This window comes from Struthio camelus, chromosome 1, assembly GCF_040807025.1.
Source record: "Struthio camelus isolate bStrCam1 chromosome 1, bStrCam1.hap1, whole genome shotgun sequence".
Taxonomy (NCBI): Eukaryota; Metazoa; Chordata; class Aves; order Struthioniformes; family Struthionidae; genus Struthio; species Struthio camelus.
The window spans coordinates 76,971,436-76,990,085 of record NC_090942.1 but is presented as its reverse complement, the minus strand read 5'-3'; the positions used below and the strand labels follow the sequence as shown (position 1 = coordinate 76,990,085).

The following is an 18,650-nucleotide window of genomic DNA, read 5'->3' as shown; positions in this document are numbered from 1 at the left end:
CTTATACTGTGACCTTGAATACTCTGTAGCTTAATGCTGTTATCTCCAATGAGAAATGCTTTCAGCTTCCAAGCTGTAAAGTAGCACGGATGAGACCTGCCTGTAAGTCAAATTTGGCAACTCTGAAAAAGGAAGTAACCCAAGTCTCTGCTGTTTTAAATGTATGATGACTTAAATTGATTTAAATTTCCCTACAGTTTATACCCTTTTTCACAGGATATCCACAATGAATGCAGTGCTTGAGTTCATAGATATTTCTCTTGCTTTTCTCTCAATTTGTTTAGTATGTTCCACATTTGTTCTCACACTGTTTTCCTTCCTCCTCTCTCCCTTCTTTCCATTATGGCTCCCCACTGTCTTTCCTTTCCTCCTCCATCCTACCCTTTCCCCTGTCCTTCTGCCGTTTCCGTCTTTACTGGCTTTTTCCTACATCGTTTTGATTAGTTCTACTGTGTTCCCGATGTTTCTCGCAGTTCCACAGTTGCCTTCTTTTTCTTCTCAGATTCCTGATGGCTATTTCAATTGTCCTCCCTTGGACTCTTCATTGCCCCAATTCCTCCTTCCCTTACATTCCTCCCTTTCCATTTTCAGTTCAGCTCTTTTTCCCTTGCTGTAATTTCATCAAAACCCACAGATTTGTACACAGTGTGATTCAGTAGCCCTACCACTTCCGCTTATTTGTCAGCCTGTTGGTCCAGCTAAAGCCATACGATAATATCACTAGTTTTCAAATTACTGAAATCTTGCATGGTGGATCAGACTTGAATTTCTGACACTTTACTGAAAAAAAAAAAAAGCACTGGATATGGAGAGCTTCTAACAAAGATTGTTCTAAACCATCTTTATCCAATGGCAAATATTTAAAGGCAAACGGTTAAAAGGTGTAACAAGTTATTTTCCTTTTCAGACTTCCTGAGACTTGTTGCTTTTTAGGCAGAGGACCTGCTCCACCTACTATTGCTTTTTTATACAGCACTAGTGAACACTGGGATTTCCTGTGTGTTCACAGGCTCAAGACGCACTGTCAGTTTGGTGCTGAATACATCTTCTGTGGGTTATCTCCTGCAGACTGAGGGTTGCTGCTTTCCATCTTTGGATTGTTCTGATTAAGAGATGTCATTTTTTCCATAAAATAAGTCATTGCCATGTCTCTCAGCACTGATAATTTGTCACGTTTTCTTACTTTCTGATAAGCGAAGGCATAGAGTAGGAGGTTAAATCTATAGTGTGACCTGCAGTAAGGAGGGAGGCAGCAAGACCATTCCCTTTTTTTGCAGTTGTAAAGAAAACCTGGAAATGATTTTTAGACTTTTAAAAGTGTTGATAGGGGAGGGAGGTGTTTCAAATGTACTTCATCTTCACTTTGTGCATGAGAGATTCAAATTCTGCCAGGAAGACTCTGGGAGGATGAGAGAATTGGTGAAGCTGCAGAAGTTAAATGCATGAAAGTTGAGTAACTGAAACCAGCTGGTATTTTTAAAGCAGTTTATTTTACTTTTGATACTACCTACTTAATTAGCGTTTTAAGGAAGGGAAGCATTTATTTAAAACTTCATTAAGTAATGAGTTAGGAACGAGAGCGCTCAGAGATTGCCTGGAGAAGTTAGAGGAGACAGTCTGTCTCATGAATGGGTTACCAGCCTGACTTCCTGGAGGGCTGAACTTTTGATCTGCTACATGTACTGGCAAGTTCGTTTATGATCTTGTGCCTCAGTTTCCTTTTTTCCCCTGTTTATTTAAACTATAGCTTCTATAGGGTGGAGACTGCTTTTTTTCCTGATGCTTAGGATCACGATGTTTGAATTTCCAGAGTATCTTAATGTTACTAGAATAAAAGTAAATAGAAATGCCAAGAAAAAAACAAAAAACAAAAAACAGATGAGGTATTTTTGTTGTATTTAGAATCTGAAAACAAGTAGAGAAAAAGCTTCTCTAGAAACAAAGAATGTGAGTTTTTTCTTCTAGAAATTGACAGAAGGGGAAAATACAATTTAAATAATACTCTTTTTTAAAAAAAAGTCCTTGGTATTTCAACTTTTAAGGAACTAGACTGGGACTTGGGAGAGCTGTTTGTTGTGCATCACGGCTACAGATCTAGCTGTGTGGCCAAGGATATCTAGCACCTCCTATTTGACACTTCCTTTTCTTTGAGAAGTATCAGTAGGAAAAATTTGTTCATTTTTAGGAGGCATAAGTAAACAGTTGTGATTGCACGTTCATGTATGTCTTGCATTTCTGTGCTCTGTGGTAGTGCCGTGCTTGAAGACTCTGCATCAAGATGGGAATCAGTGTGTTTACTCAAGTAGCAGGATATGTGGGGAGTAACAGAGAAATGAAAGCTGATCCTATAAAAAGAAGGCATTGTTACTTCAGAGAACTAAATGTTTCATGAAGTGTACTGGGAATGCAGATTTAATAATTATAGATGGTCACAGAAAATAATAGTTGGCTTTTGTCTTATGAGCTGAAATCCTGATGCTCAAGCTAAAGCCTTCTTCAACTTGCACTTTGATTTAATAGCACACAGTGTTTTGTAACTTTTCTTTTCCCTTCTGAGTTTCCAATCAGAGCATTGTAAAAGTTACCCAGAGAGATACCATGTACTGTAGTTTGTGCAATATAGTCTCATTGTAAATGTTCCCCCTTTGAAATGAAGGTAAATAGGTCTGCAAGGTGGCTGAGTTTGCTTTGCTAATGCTTTGTAACACGTTCTCATAGGAACATCAGCTTGGGGCTGTGTTGGGGGAGCAAACCAGGGAGGCGTTTGGGTGAGTGCCAGGGGAAGCTCTACCACTGATGATTTCTGTATGAACAGATTTTGTTCCTACAGATATTGGAGGAAGATCGGTTGTTGTGAGGGGAGGAGGCAACGCAGTGGAACGCTTGATGGGATGATATGTGATAGATGCCATTTTGGCCAATGTATGAGAGATCAAATGGCAAATTTGCAGAGCTAAAAGTCTTGCAGCTTAGTCTGTGGCTTGAGAGCTAACACTGTGGCAAGCTGTTAGCTCTGGGGGAGGCAGGTCCTGGGAGGACCGTGTGGCACAATCTTAAGAGTGGTTTTGGCAGCACTAATGTTAGATAACTGCACTTAGTTGGGCCTGATGATAGTCAAGTGTGCTACCTGTTTTATTTTGTTAAATAAAGAAATGAGAGTTCATTGTATGTATTTAGGAAGGGTAAGGCCAGTCTTCACACTAGATTTCCCTTCCTTCTGTTTGTGTTGCGAGAGGTGTTCACTGTGATAAAGCTTTAGTAATTACTTGTGGGCTGGGATGGGATGGGTATGTGTAGCTGAATCTCTTCTCCTTCCTCCTTGCATGAAGGAGGAACTCCCTTGAACGCTTAATAGCGTTGCAAATGAGAATAGGATCTGCCTAGGTATCTATCATCTCCCACGGAGAGGTTATGAATTGGACACTTGAATTTCCACTCACAAGGGTAGAATGGAGAGTTAAGAAATATTTCTTGTCATGTGTATGATATATGGGACTTTTACACATATGCTGGACTGGAGGGCCAGAACTAGCCCTGGTTAGCAACTGTAGATGTGAAGTTGATCCAGGAAGTAGATAGTGAGTAGATAGCATTGCAAAATAAAAACTGCTGCTGACCTGACTCAGTGGTTAAAAACCTACACCATGACTTTGGTGTCGTTGCCGTAGCTTCCCCTGCTGACTTCTATGTTACTGTGACTAGATTCTACTAGTCTACTAGTCAGTGACTTGTTTGTGACTGGTTTCTACTGTATCTAAAAAATGGCAGGCAAGCTTTGTAAATACAAAAAGGGCATTTAGACAATTATGCAGTGTGAACCTGGAACATACAGTTAGCGTGGACGTTGTGGTTGCTATTTCATATTGCAGCACTGTTGATAATAGAGGTAAGGGTGACTGTACAATGTTGCTGGAAAGAGAATCTCTTCTGAGAAGGTAGCAGGAGAGCTGAAGGTAGGGAAGGCTGTTTTAAAATTATTTTGTGATGTGTGATTGCATGCCATTAATTGTGTTAAGTGCAGTGGTAAATAAGCACTTAATGCTACTTACATGGAGCTAGAGCATGTCTAGTCTCCTCTTTTATGTATTTTTGTAAGGAGCAATTTCTGTGTTGTATTCCGTGCAGAGTGGCCTTCAAAGGGTCTGGCAGAGTCTCTTCTGTACAAGAGAACTGTCTGATGACCATTGGCAGAAGTGACTTTGCTGCTTCCGTTCAGTCTGGGATGTACGAGGCTGCAAGAGGTGCTTGTGGGACCAGCAGAGGAACTTTGTTATTTCTAATCTTGCCCTGGAGTGAAACCTCCTATAAATAGCGTATGTTGCCACTCCTACCTGGCTCTAACTTGTGCCATGGTTAGGTGGCTACAAGTCAGGTAGGTGTAGTTGCTTGCTTCAGTCTCTACCTTCATGAGACCCACACATGGAGAAGAGAGGAGAATCCTCAGAGGTCTTTTTCTTCCGTGCGTGGATTAATCCTCAGAGAGTGCTTGGCTCTCCATGACAGTTGGATATGGTGGGCTAATAATTTGGGACCTGTCTTCATTTAACATCTGTAATCCCAGCCCGTGGCAGAGAAGAGTTTCACACTGTAATACACGTGCAGTCCTATACTTTCTTATTAATCTCACAGCAAAAATCTGATAGACAATTCATACTTCCCTTCCTTTCCTCTTGCTGGCTGATACGTGTAGAGCGTGAAAGGGCAATTATCAGTATTTGCTAGCTAAAATATCTTTCAAATCTAGCTTTTAGAACAGTTGATGATCAAGAGCATGCGTGACTCTATCTTTTTATCATTCTAAAATAAGTTAGACTTGGATGAATCGTTTAGGTTTCTGAGCTGTCTCTATTTACAACATGTGAAATGAAACTGATGATATTCCCTCTCTCCTACCCTTTTTCTGCCTGGTCTATCTGGTAGCGGACTGCCTGTGGACACGGGTTACTTCTGTTTGCACTGCCTGAACCTCTGGGTTCTCACGCTTTAACACAGCCTGAAATTGTACTGCTAGTAAGGTGTGCGCTGTGCTTGGGGGTGTCATGTTCCGGTTGGAAGGAAAGGTGGGCCAGTAGCTGAGGTGCTAATTTGGGAAACGTTCAGATCAGTGGTGAAGTTTCTGTGCCATCACAGACTTCCTGTGTGACCTCAATCTGTCTGTCTGTCTTTCTGTCTTCTATTTATATGCCTTTTTTGTTTACCAAATGTGGGGTGAAGATGAGTACTATTAAAGCCAGTAAGTCACAGTGGAACCTCACTGACACGAATGCCGGGGGAGTATATTCTTGTTTGGACGAGTGTTAGCTCTTACTGTTGAGTTGTGATGACGGCCAATGTGGGAGTATATGCTTCAGATATTCTACTTAGTTTTCCTTTGAAAATGAGTATTCTGACGGGAAATCAAACAAAAGTGAGCAATAACTTTAAAATGCCTGTAGCAAATGCAAAAAACCCTATGGGGTAGCAGTGACAGAAGTGGCAGATGGCTGTGTGGCAGCTGTATTTGGATGAGTGGGTTCTGGAAGGATGACTTCCACTCTCAGGTGGTGCAGAAGCAGGGTTTGCAGGAGTGTACAGTTGCCTCAGCCAGTGAAAATTGCCATCTATGCCATGGCAGAGTGGTGGCAAGACTGTTTTGTGAAGAGTAGCTTAAAACCTTGGAAGTGACCCTGCTTCTGTGAGGTAGCCAAGAGTTATGAACAACTCTCAGCTGTAATCAGTTAGATGTTGGGAAAGCAAAGGTGCAGTTCCATTTTTTAACTTTATTGTTTATACTGTTAGGTTTTTTGAATCAATCTTAGGGAAGGCACATGTAGAACAGAACAGTATGTTAACATTCTTGATAGCTTGCAGCTGAATGTCCATATAATCCTTTGTTTTAGCCCTGCCAGAAGGAGCAGGGTAGCCAGATGTGTGAAATACAGAAACTAGGAGACTTTTTTTCAGGGTTTCAGAAGTCACATACTTTCAAACAATGCATCTGTAAAGGTGTGCTGCAGCAAAGAGTACTAATAAAAAAATATATGGTTTTGCCTCTTGCAAGCTCATGGCCTAGACTTCTTGCAGGGATTGCAGAGAGGTTGCTCGGAGTGGGAGTGTGTGAGGCACTGAAGGATTTATGATCGCCTCAGATATTCTGTTCCCGTTTCTGGTATTGTTACGTCAAACTGTTTTCTGACTGTATCTGAACACTGTGGCATCGAGGCATTTCTGGAAGAAGAAAAACAACTAAAGCATACTTACAAATAAAGGAAATATCTTTTGACATTACTTATGGGTATTTCTTTCAATCTTCTACAGACTGCCTTTTCAAGGTGTGTCCTATGAACCGATATTCAGCCCAGAAGCAATACTGGAAAGCCAAACAAGCCAAACAAGGAAACCATACCGAAGCAGCACTGCTGAAGAAACTTCAAGTAAGAGACATCTGTACTTGTAATCTTATCTTAATCTGCAGGCTGTAGAATAACAATAGAATGAGAAAGAACAGTAACAAGTGCCTTGGGAACCACCATGAGGGGTATTATGCCACTGTAGCAACCTTATATTCTTCTCTCTTAGCTCTCCTACCTCGACTGGCATTTATTGTCCCTACTCTGCTTTTTTTTCTCACTTTCGGTTGTAAGCTCTTTGGGCTAGGGGGTTGTGCCTTTGTGCTATAAAACTTCTGAAAGCAGTAATATTTGCTTATAAAGTAAAAATAGAGTTAATAAAAGCAGGAGTGGCCCTGATTTAAATCATGTAATTATTTTAGAATTCCTTTCGAGGAGTTGCGCAGAGGCATGGGCAAAGAAGTATTTTCCGCATTTTAATCTGGAAGTTCCTCAGGATGGCAATTTTCTTTACCTTCAGCCTAGGTGATTCTTCCCTGAGCAGTTTGGGCAAGTTCTATTTTGTGCAAGGCATGTGGAGTGAGCAACACTTCTGTCGCTGAAAACGAGCTGGCCTGATGTTATAATGGGATGCTTAACACCAAGTGAAGCATGGTCATCTGAAACATGGTTTCATGCGCAATAGAGAGGCTGTTGTGAGCCACATGCTCTGTGGCTATAGCTGGTGATAGAGTGGTTAGAGCTAGGAGCTGAGGGTTGGTTCCGTGGCTGTATTTGACCCTGACGATTGTGCCTAGCCTTGGTCTCGCAACATGTGACTAGTTGGATTTGTTTTGTTATATGTAAAATCCATATCTTTTTATGTAATTAGAAAACTAACAAATAAAAAGAGTATTGAAAGAATGAAGCTAATCATAGACCCTTCTTTTCCCCTCTTTGAGGTGAAATAAAGCACCTAGAATTACTTTACCTGGTGAGTGTGATAGCATGCATCTTGTGTGTGATCCATAAATTGTGATGGAGTTTCTGTTGCGGGTAAAAAAAAACCTGAGTGGTTATACTGGATCCGGGTGATTATAGTAGAGAAAGCACATTGCAGCAAGAGATGGGTGCTAAATGGTTTATATTTTCAGTACAGTAATGCTTGCAGATTGAAGAAGGCATTTTTAATGTGGTACCATTTCCTTTATATGTTGTCTGTTCCAGTAGCTGAATCCAGCTATTCATTTTGTAGTATTTAAAGAAATAATCATTCTTTTGCAGCATGCAGCAGAACTGGAGCAAAAGCAGAATGAAAGTGAGAACAGAAAGCTGTTGGGTGAAATTGTCAAATATAGCAACGTCATACAGGTAAACCCATTGAAATACATCTGTCTTCTCTCAGGGCTGAAAAGGAAGCAGTTGTTTCATGTCAAGGTTATGGTGAAAATGAAACTAACCACTGTAATCTGGATTGTCAAGGGTCAGATAAACAGAACTTGGTAAAGTTTACAATATTGTGTTTTTCTGTCTCTTTTAAAGACTACCAGAAGTACTGCATATTCATGTTTAAATAATATGTCATAATATAAATTTTATATGTAGTTTTTGTTGCTGCAGTCTAGAATCTGAATGTAAATATGTCTTTTATTTTCAAGATTTATTTCAAAATCATTATTGTAGAGGTGCTGTGCAGTTCCTTCTAAATCACTGCAGTCATTTGTGCTTCACGACATATAAATGAGAGAGAAGTTACGTCCTCAAGTACAGTATGACTTTCCTGTAATGGAAATGAAGTTCTTGAAGGCAGCACTATTATTGACCCTCGCCCCACCCGTATAGTATATTCTGTAAAATTGATCAGTGATATTTTCCTCTGCATCTGAGATATAGCATTTGTTTTCCTAAACTGCGATATACATTAATATCTCTCTTTTAGTTTTATTTAGTCTTTGCTTATGTATGTTATGAAAAAATCACTATAGAGTGGAAGACCATGCTTCCTCTTTGACTGAAGATTAAAAAATCAATCCTAATATTTTCATTACTATTTGTTCACAGTTGCTACATATAAAAAGTAACAAATACCTCACGGTCAATAAGAGATTGCCGGCTCTGCTAGAGAAGAATGCTATGCGGGTGTCTCTGGATGCTGCAGGGAATGAGGGATCCTGGTTTTATATCCAGCCATTTTGGAAACTGAGGAGTGAAGGTGACAATGTACGTGAAAATACTGAATGTAAAAGAGGTAATGTAGGAAGAAAGCAGAAGGTTTCCAGAAGATACGCGATCCCTTTGCTACTAGTGTAAATTGAGAAAGATCAAATTCAGAAAGGAAAATATTTTTAAACATTTTTTTTTTGCCTATTAGCTTTTATGTGCAACTAGAAACTTTTATCAAGTTACATGATCTGAAATGTTCCCACATTGGTTTGAGCCTCTGCTGACCTGTATGCGTGCATCTCTGCTAACTTTAACTGTTATATACTGATTTACACAGCTGGTAATAAGTCGTATTTAGTATTAGGGTAAAGTGTTTTATTTATTTATTTATTTTAAAGAGCCTTTAGGGTCTAATTGAATTGACAAATTCTGGGCAAAATTTTGTCAAAAGTCAGCAGAGAACATCTCTAGAAAATGCATCCGATTTATTTTTCAATCTATATCCTCTGTCAAGAAAAGATTGACATCTGTGACTAGGAATTGAGTTTGATGGGCTTGTGGGTCTTTTCTGGGTAGATTTCAGTGAGAGTCCTGTGTATTGGTCAGAGGAAGAATATATAGGGGAGCTCCTTGCTTTGTGCCCTGAGATCAAAACTCAGTCCTTAATTCAGCCTCCTGTGGCTTGGTTAACACCCACTGTGAAAATTCGGATCCACCTCTGAGAAGACTACATGATAGACTTGTGTGGTTTTATATCGTAAACCTGGATGGGAATGTTCGGCTGCTGTCCCCTATGAAGTACTAAGTAAAACCCCATGACAGAGCTCTCATTGGTAGTCATCACAGACAAGAATGCCTGTGTGTTTTTGCATATATTTTCTCTCATTAATTTAGTGGTTACCCGGCCTTTGGGATGGTATCCAGGATGAGTGCAGTTACTTGCAGTTCCTCTTGGCAATCTGATAATGGGAGGGGAAGGGAAGGATTATTTTCCCAGCTCATGGTCAGAAGCCCCTAAAGTCATAGTCGTTCCCTATTACGTATAGTGATCAGAAGGGTATGTAAAAACCTCTCTCCTTTTTCCCAAGCCTTTTCCAGAGAAAAGGAGCAAACAGGAGTAGTCCTCTGGGGCACCTCTGCATGGTTTTTCAACTGGGGAAAAGAAGTGTCATGGATCAAACATTAAGTTGTTGTTCCTTTCCATCTTTGGCAAGAAGAAAATGACTTCTTTCTTTTAAGGTTTTGGCTTAATTTCTTAGAATAACATCAAGTCAGCATCTTTTGAATTTCCCATGCCCTCATCCCTGGGAAATTAACGTGTAACAAGCTCTCTGGAGCGGGGACCTGTGTTTCCCAAAGTGTGATCTGCAAAGCCATCATGGGCCGTTACAGCTGAGAAGAGCAGAATGATCTTAAGCCTTAAAAATCATCTGCAAGGATGTAGAGTTTTTGATTTAATTTGATGCAATTGTGGGCACATAAGAAGCGTGAAGGTTTGGAAGCGGTATTATTGGTTTAAAAAGTTTGCAGACCACTGCAGTGTAACATTGCGCTCCACAGGCGAATCCCTCTGCAGACTTCCATATCCTAGCCTGTTCCCTGTGGGGCTATATTCGGCAGGCTCTCTACTACAGAGGCTACGTGGAAGACTGTCAGACTTTCTCCCAACCTAATGACCTCTTCCGGAACCCGTCTGCTGCTCATTTTCTGTCACCAGGAGCTCCCTTTCAGAGCTGGGAGTTCTCCATTGTGTTTTACAGAAGGAAGACTTGAGACCCGTTTTTTTTGCTCCTTCTACCAGACCCAAATAGATCTGATAATTTTCTTTGCAAAATTCCAGTGCTGGTCCTTCGGTAGCTTGCTCAAGACTGCGCTGGCAAGTTCCCACCCCTTCAACACATACTAGGCAGCTGCAGTAAGGGGGATGGAGGTAGCAGGTGGTATAGGAAAGCCTTCACTTGCCTGTCACAGACCAAGAGAGGATCCAGCCTTGTACCCACTCCTTTCCTCTCAGTTACTCACAGACTTGTGCCTGTTCAAAGGCTAGTTTTGGGGAGGCTCGTCTCACAAAGCACCTAATATCATATAAGCAAGGGCCACTTTATTCACCCACTAGGTTAACTTTTTAAGGACTTGTATCTTTCCATGTAGTTTTCTTCTGACCTCTTAATGTATAAACTTAGCTTGTTGTATCAGGCCCTTATTCTGTTTGGAAAGTTCTGATTTTTTTAAAATTTATTTTCAGTTAGTAAGTAATAAAAAGGAAATTTTCTAATGACAGACAGTTTAGAAAGTCTTTACAGAATCCATCTTTAGAACTGTAGAAGCAACTATTGATTGACTGCTTGAGCGACTGCTACGATGTCAGATAACCCAGGCAAGGTGGATCCAAATATGCCATATATCCTAAAAGAAAAGAGGGTGGTTAAGTGTGGGGGAAGCTATGATACAGGAAATTCTCAGCGTGTGTGTGACTTTTCTGGTAAGTCACAGTCATTGTTTAGTCTTGTAAAAGGTTTTAAAAAATTATTTTTCTGGAGGAGGAACTCTTGATGTGACTGCACAATTCTTTTTGGTAATTGGCACGTGTTTTAACTGATCAATCAGTGGCTTAACTTCATTAGCAGCTGATTAGTTATGCAAGTCAAAAAGTAATGGAAAAATATTGCTGAAAATTCACAGTAACTGATCATCACACTACAGTTTTTTTTTGCAGACTTTAACCATAACTCAACTGTCCTTCAGTAGGAGATTTGATTGATTAAGGCCAGAGCTGGTTCCAGTTAGACTGAGTAGCAAAATTTGCACTAGTAGCAGGATTAGATCTGTGTAGATTGCCTTTTTGGTCCTGTGCTATTTCAGCTGTTTGAAAATTTGATCTTGCAGCATGCCGAGGCAGGTGGCCTGGAACTCAGGGCATGCCCAGCCATCTGTGAGAAAGTTTTGTTGATCTGCTCAGTCTTTGACATGTGTCAGCAATATGATTGGCAGGTGTGGTTATAACACAAAAGCAATGAAATGGAGTAGCAGAGCCTTCAGTGTGGGCTGTACAGGTATGCTGGTAATCTATTTGGATAGTTAGTCCAGGCTGAAATCATGGCTGCTAATATAACCGCTTGTGATACGCAGTGTTTGCAATATATCTCACCTGTGCTAGAGTATTCCCTCCTGCTTCTTGGTTGCAGTGTAGATGTAGCTGTTAGGTGGGCCTACTTAGATTATATGCAACCACAGAATTACTGAAAGTGTAATGCCAGCCCTGGCCCGCCTCCCAGAAGACAGGATGCAATGAGTTTTGGTTATGGCTTTTCTCACTCTCAACTTCTATCCACCGCGATGTAGACTAATATGGTTATGTAAATTTAGGAATTGCCTTGTGCAAGAGGAACTCCAGCTGTAGTCCAAGACTGAATGGCCTTGTAGGTTGTTCTTGAATTAAAAGACTGACTTCTCATTGGCTTCACCATGAATTTCATCATTCCCTGGAGGGGTCTTACCTATAGTGGAAAGGACAAGAATATTGTCAAAGGAATAAGGAATAAAATCCTCAAAAGCAGTGTGTCAGATGCAGCTTTAACTAATTTGTGTGTACATGTGAGGAAGAAATGCAAGGGACTTTGAAGATATTACCTGACTGCTGGTCCTGTGCAGCATACTGTGCCTGCCTATGCCCAACGGTGGCTAAGGAGGAAGAGAAAGAGCGGATGTAGATTTTAATTTTGAAGAGCAAAACCTGCCCCTTCCATCCCAACCGCTTATAGAAGTCAGAAGCATGAAGAAGAAGAAAGAAAAAGGGCATCTCATTGCTTCCATGGCAGCTGGCAGAGCTGTCTGGCACGAGGGCAGGCTTCTGATGTGGATTTGGAGCAGGGTGGGAGAAGGAGGCAGAAACCTTGACCCGATATAACAGTTCCTACCCGAATGTGTGCCTAGAGCTATTTACTTCTCCTTTCCTCTGATTGCTTCCATGACAGTTAGTCTTGCCTTTAAACATACCTTCCCTCCTTCGTCCTTTTTTTATTTTAAATAGGATGCTCAATGATATGTTCTCTGAGTAATTAGTTTATTATAATCCAACTGTACTGTCAATAATTTTGAAGTCCTGATTCCACTTTGCAGGATGCAAGCCTGGTGATTTATTTTGATTAGTGAATTGTCTGGTCTTAACTTCTTAAAACGGGCTGTAAGTAATGTCTGTGTGAAGCATGGCATGCAGGAATGTATTGCATAAGTAATGCACCATAAAGGCACATTGTCATCGTTATTTTGGGTTCCATTAGTGAACTTTTTCTCATTATTTGTATCCAATAGGATTTCTATGTGTAGTTTGAGCATGATGTCACTATCTTTCTTACTGTTGTTTATTTTAATTGTATTGGTAAAGAACTTACCTTCCTTTTCACCCCTGCAATAAATGGGCAAAATTTATCTGCATTGAAGTTACAGAAGAGGCTGAATTTGGCTCTCCTTTTCCATAGGAAACATGCTGATCAATGCAGAAACCATTTTTGTTTTTTTATGTCCCCTCAAAAAAGCATGGCTCTTACCGCATATAATATAGCAAAAATCATGATTAGCTACTTTCTGTCGTCATGTGTGTACGTGCTTAGAATTACTGTGACCAACATAAGCAAATCAGGACACCAGTGCCAACCAATCCATGTAGATCGAGCTCCACTCTCAGGTATAAATTGAATTCTCCATATGTGCTTGTCAAGCACTTCCTAGATCAGGAAGAATGTCATATGTTGTTTTTCCCTGTCTGTATATAGCTAAAAAGTTGCCAGGGCGTAGGAATCTGCTTGCAGGGAGTCAGCTATGAATTCCTCTTGTAGAGAGAAGATCTCTTAGCTAATGTACCTGGTGCCTGTGCTGAGCACCAAGCATTTAAGGAGTAACAGGAAAGAGGGTGGAGTGTGTTTGTCTTTCTCGCTTTCCAGTGGTTTATGTTCCTTTCCAGATCACGGTCAGGTGGTCTAAATCAGAGTGCTCCTGAGTCTCTCCTGACACTTGCCAGAACTTGGCCCACAGAGTGGGGACTCACTGAGCTGAAAAAGTCTTATCTCAGGCAAATTTTTAAGGCTATTGTGAAATGAAAGTCATATTGATGTGAAAAATTTGGCCGACAGCAAGAAAGGGAAAAGAACCTTGCTGTCTGACTACAGATTATTTTCTAAGCTTTCCCTGCTCTTTGACTGGCAGTGTATGGGATAAAGAGTAGTTAATGCAAGTTCTAGATGATAGATCTGCTCCTGGAATTCAGGATCTGGAATTCATAGGTTCATTTCTGTATTTCACTGATCCTGAGTTCCTGCTGAACTGAGTGGCATGCTTACTGAGAATGCCAGGATTCATTAGTGTAAAGTCTTGAACCCAGGCAAATGGCAGAGGCATGTGCAAACAGAACTGCCTGAAGGAACGTTCCATTGGTGTGTGAATTGTCTGCACATAAATTCACCAAGTGCCATTCCTAGAGCATGCGTTTGAATCGTTTTCTAAATATGTAACACTGCTTCATTTTATTGCATAATTATATAGGTCTAAATTGCATTTTATTTCTGACCTCCAGGTTGTCGTGGGAGACAAAGTTGTACTGATGCCAGTAAATGCAGGGCAGCCTCTGCATGCCAGCAACATTGAGCTTCTAGATAACCCCGGCTGCAAAGAGGTGGGTTCAGCAGAGGAGGGGTAATTACCATTCTGAAGTATCTTTACTGGTGAAGTTTTTTGCTGGTACCCAGAACCCCATCATAGGCTAGATGCCAGTACTACACATTGATTCCAGCTTGACCACAAAAAAGCAAGGTGCAACGTACGTATTCTTGGCACAATTCTGCTTGGCACTGAGAGTTTCCTGAGGTTTACTTGACGATCTGAAGCTCTCACTGGTGTAAGAATAACTCCTCTTTCAGCAGCTCTTCAGACCTTCTTTGGTAGGCAGAAGACAGAATAGTGTTTTGCCCACTAAATCTTCTCCAACATCACCATTGCTATTAATTAACCCTTGAGAGCTTCAGGACCCATGCCAGGAACTGTACTAACCTGTAGGCCATGGCCGCTGCCACACTAAGCATAAGGTATTCATTCAGAAGAACAGAATGTCTCAAAAAGAAAAGAACACCCTTAGGACTGTAACTGTGTTTCTTCCCAAAGGTGAATGCTGTTAATTGTAACACAAGCTGGAAAATAACTTTGTTCATGAAATTCAGTAGTTACCGAGATGATGTACTGAAAGGAGTAAGTATTTTTTTTCTAAACTAATTATTTTTCAAGTTTGAAAAATCATGCCATACTTGGCTTAATTGTGCTGTAGATAAAATATTACATGGTGTATAAAAGAGGAAACTAAGACTGTGTGGAGTGGTCAAGGATTCCCTCACTACTGTCCTTCACCAGCCAGAGACAGTTTTTCCTTTGTGTTATTGTCTTACTAAGTGGAAACGTCTGGAAGGTGTTAGCTTCCAGCCCATTTCCCCTCCCAGGGACAGCTGAGGACCCGTGAACAAAGATGAAGTTCAAGTGCAGAATGATGAGGGCTCTATACAGAATAGCTGTGACATTTCAGTTTAAGGCAAGATACTAAAAGCACGTATAACAAGCTACAGGAGGGAATAAGGCATGAAAGATGACAGTAGCTGTAATAAGACAATGTAGCTATCAAAGCTAATGGTGTGCACAGCTTCATGCCTCCAGATCACTCCCTGAGATTGTTTACATTTTCATTTTAAATAAGTAAATATCAGTTGTCCTCACCTGTACCTTAATTAGTTGTTATCAACTAGCTATTTTTTGGTAGGCAGCAAGTAGCAGCAGGCTTTGAAGGAAGTATTTGAAAGGGAAAATGGTGCAACTGTCTAGACTAATGTGGGTATATTGTTTAAAGCTTTGATGAGAGGCAGAAGGAAGCAAAAATGATGCCAGTGGAAGAAACAGGGAGGAGGCATTGGTTTTAGTTGCAGATGTTTTTGAAGTACTTTGTTTCTTCTGGGGTGGAAAAAAGGTGAGACTGTGGTAGGGATGCAAAGATGGAGCTGAAGGGCAAGGCAGAGCAGGTTGTTCAGTTCCTGCACTGATCCTGCTGCTTTGCCTGTCATTTAATCGTGCTTCTTTTTATATTTCTTTAGGGAGATGTTGTCAGATTGTTTCATGCAGAGCAAGAGAAGTTTCTGACCTGTGATGAATATGAGAAGAAACAACATATTTTCCTTCGTACTACATTGCGTCAATCAGCCACTTCTGCAACAAGTTCTAAAGCACTATGGGAAATAGAGGTTTTTTTTTTTTTTTTCCTTTTTATGAATATTTTAGGACTTGAAGGCCAGGGTTCAGTAAAAATACTTTACCACAACATGAATCATTCCTAGCCACTTGATATCATCATATACCTCCCTGTAACTATTATTATTTTATGAAGCAGTTTGTGTAGGATGAACGCTGAAAAGATGCTTTACTGTTGTGAAAATGTGTGGAGAGCGGATGTTTTCCTACTATATATAGCTGTGCTGAAATGGCAAAGGGTCAAATTCAGACTTGATGTAAATGGTGCAATTTTATCAAAGCAAGTGAATGATATTCATGTATCCTGAGTTCTGAATGTTTATATTTGGCTTCTTCTGTGATATAGAAAATTGAAACTGATGGCGACTGACAAGAAATCTCACAAATGTGATTGAGTCCCTTCTTCTGCAGGAGGTCGCATAAGTGTGTTTAAAGTTAGGTTGAATAAGGGTGTCTTTGCTGAATGGGAGTGACTTTCACAAGATATCTAGCAGATCTGCGTTGGTTAGTTGAGTAACATTGGAAACTGGTATGTCTGAAAACCTTGCCATTATAGTAGTGTAATTCATGCACCCAAAAGTTCTTAGGCATTGGGCAAATGATGCATTTAAAAAAAAAAGAGCTCCTGACTCAGGCAAATGGCTGATTTTTGCCTGAGTAAGGACTATATTGAATATGCGGAGTTTATTGCACTTCTGGCTATTTGACATTACCCCATAGAAGAGGGAGGTGCCGCTAGGTTTGAAGGTAGCAAATAACTTGCAGCTCAGCTAAGAGCAAGAAAAAAAAAAATCCTTGGATATTTCAGATGATATGGGGACATTTAATCACTTGAAAGGGAATTTATCAAAGGCCCCAGTGTGGTCAAAAATTGAGTTGGTATAGTGGTGAAACAAAGTAACAAGGTTTAAGTTCTACTTTTAAGTAGTGCCTCTGTAGGTGTAGAGCAGCTACATTTACTTCGTTGAGCTTCAGACATTGCCAGAGCAATTTAAAGTAAAATTTGGCTCATCATGTTTGCAATAAGTAGATTAATGGAAAGTAATAGGAGTCGTACTTGCTGGCACCCAGTGAAAAGTAAATGTAAGTAGTTATCGATGACGGGCTTAGCATGAGCACAGAATTCTTCTCTGCGGTAGACTGTTTGTAATTATACAATTTACATATTTTTATTTGGAATATTGGCAGCAGTAGGTATGGCATGATTGCTCCTTTAGTATAATTAAGAGAACAGTAGTTTGGATGAGCTGTAAGAATTGTCAGTGATCTAAATATGATCTTGAGGACTTCCAGCATGATTACAAATCTGTATTTCTTCTTTTAGGTTGTCCATCATGACCCTTGCCGGGGAGGGGCAGGGCAATGGAATAGCTTGTTTAGATTTAAGCACTTGGCAACTGGAAACTACTTAGCTGCAGAGGTAAGAACATAAATTAAAGGAGTGGTTGTGTGCTGTCTAACAAAGTACTATACACATTGTGCTACTTCAGAGCTACCGTAGTAGATAGGTCTACAACATAGGTCCCTCAAAAAATCCCATATCAGCTCTGAATGGGGAGGACTGGATGTGCAGTGCTGTATCATGCTGTATTGATGCATCCAGTGGTTGCGAGGAAAGTTTTCTAAACTACAGGGCGCTAGTAGGTGAGTACAAGACAACATCTAACCTGCGTTTCAACTGTGCCACTGAGTCTTGGATGTGTTGCTTGTTGTGATGGCACCAGGGCAAACACCACTGTCACATGTCTACCATATTTAGACCTAAAATCCTTGGATTCATTTGTCTCTCTGCAATTTGTTCTTGATTTTTGGAGTAGTGTTGTGATCAGTCAAATGTTCTTTGCTGGCCCAGGCAGCCATATAGAGATTACCTCATGTTCAGTTCCACTCTAAAATCTTTAGTCTTGGAACTTGATCAGAGAAGTCAGTGTGCAGACCCTAGAATGGGTGCTCTAGACTGCTCTAATTCAGGCGGTGTAATTTCTTTTTGTCCCACAGACTCTAGACTTCCTGAAAAAATAGTTCTACGGTGCTGATTTCAATGTTATGATAAATACCAGCCAGCATGTGGCCTAAGGCCTCTTTGTGTTCCATAAAAGCTTGAGAAAGACAAACTTGTCATATATTGATGTCATGACTTTTGGTGTCATGCTTGTGCATATATGATTAGAGCTGGCTGACATGTTCTGCTGTTACACTCTTGACTGAAAAATGGAACAAAAAATTGTTTGAGGAAATCTTTGCCCCTTTTGGGGAACAGGGGATCTAGGAGGAGGAGAAGGGAGATCTTACAACTTGTCTGGTTCTTATCTGGTACTTTGTGTTACGGCAGGTGTTGTGACTCCCCAGAAGAGCAGCTTATCTTTTAAGATACATCATTGTCCTTAACAATAAAATAGGGCTCTTGAAAAGCTGGAAGAGAGCAGATACCACAAAGTTTCTAAAAAAGCAGAGCCTCGGATTTTTCCGTGGTTACAAGAAGCAGTGGGCTTTTTAAGTCATGTCTATTCCGTACTAGGTCTCTTTGTGTCTGAGTTGTATCAATGGAATGAAAAGTAGTTTTTTTCTACTGATCTAGTTAAGTCTGTGTGGAATTCCACTTTGGCTTATGCTTGCAAGCATGAGTGTGAAAATTTACAACTACAGGAGCCAGTTATGTATGTATTACGGAATCTCTTAAAAAAAGTACTTGCTCTGTTATAACCTGATTGAGTTAAGTTACAGCAATACAACTTTTGTTTGGAGACAAGGGCTTAGTATCCCCAGAGTGCTACTTTCACTTCTGAACTCCTTTCGCAGCCTGTGCTGATTTCAGAGTAAGAGCAAGCAGGGGCTATCAAGCCTATACTTATTTCTAATGATTTCAAAACCGGTGTCAAAATATAAACAATGGATCTCCAG

At 40.4% G+C, this 18,650-nt stretch overlaps 1 protein-coding gene across 6 annotated transcripts in view; it reads left to right on the top strand.

The window, feature by feature from the left end:
- The window catches only part of ITPR2 (inositol 1,4,5-trisphosphate receptor type 2), a 265,055-nt gene that overhangs the window by 38,307 nt on the left and 208,098 nt on the right, over window positions 1-18,650 (top strand). For all 6 annotated transcript variants that reach the window (XM_068950023.1, XM_068950014.1, XM_068950029.1 and 3 more), the window contains 7 exons: window positions 6,298-6,413; window positions 7,593-7,679; window positions 8,370-8,528; window positions 14,041-14,139; window positions 14,625-14,708; window positions 15,596-15,742; window positions 17,074-17,169. In XM_068950023.1, coding sequence (XP_068806124.1) covers window positions 6,298-6,413; window positions 7,593-7,679; window positions 8,370-8,528; window positions 14,041-14,139; window positions 14,625-14,708; window positions 15,596-15,742; window positions 17,074-17,169 — 788 coding nt within the window. The remainder of the gene's footprint in view (window positions 1-6,297; window positions 6,414-7,592; window positions 7,680-8,369; window positions 8,529-14,040; window positions 14,140-14,624; window positions 14,709-15,595; window positions 15,743-17,073; window positions 17,170-18,650) is intronic.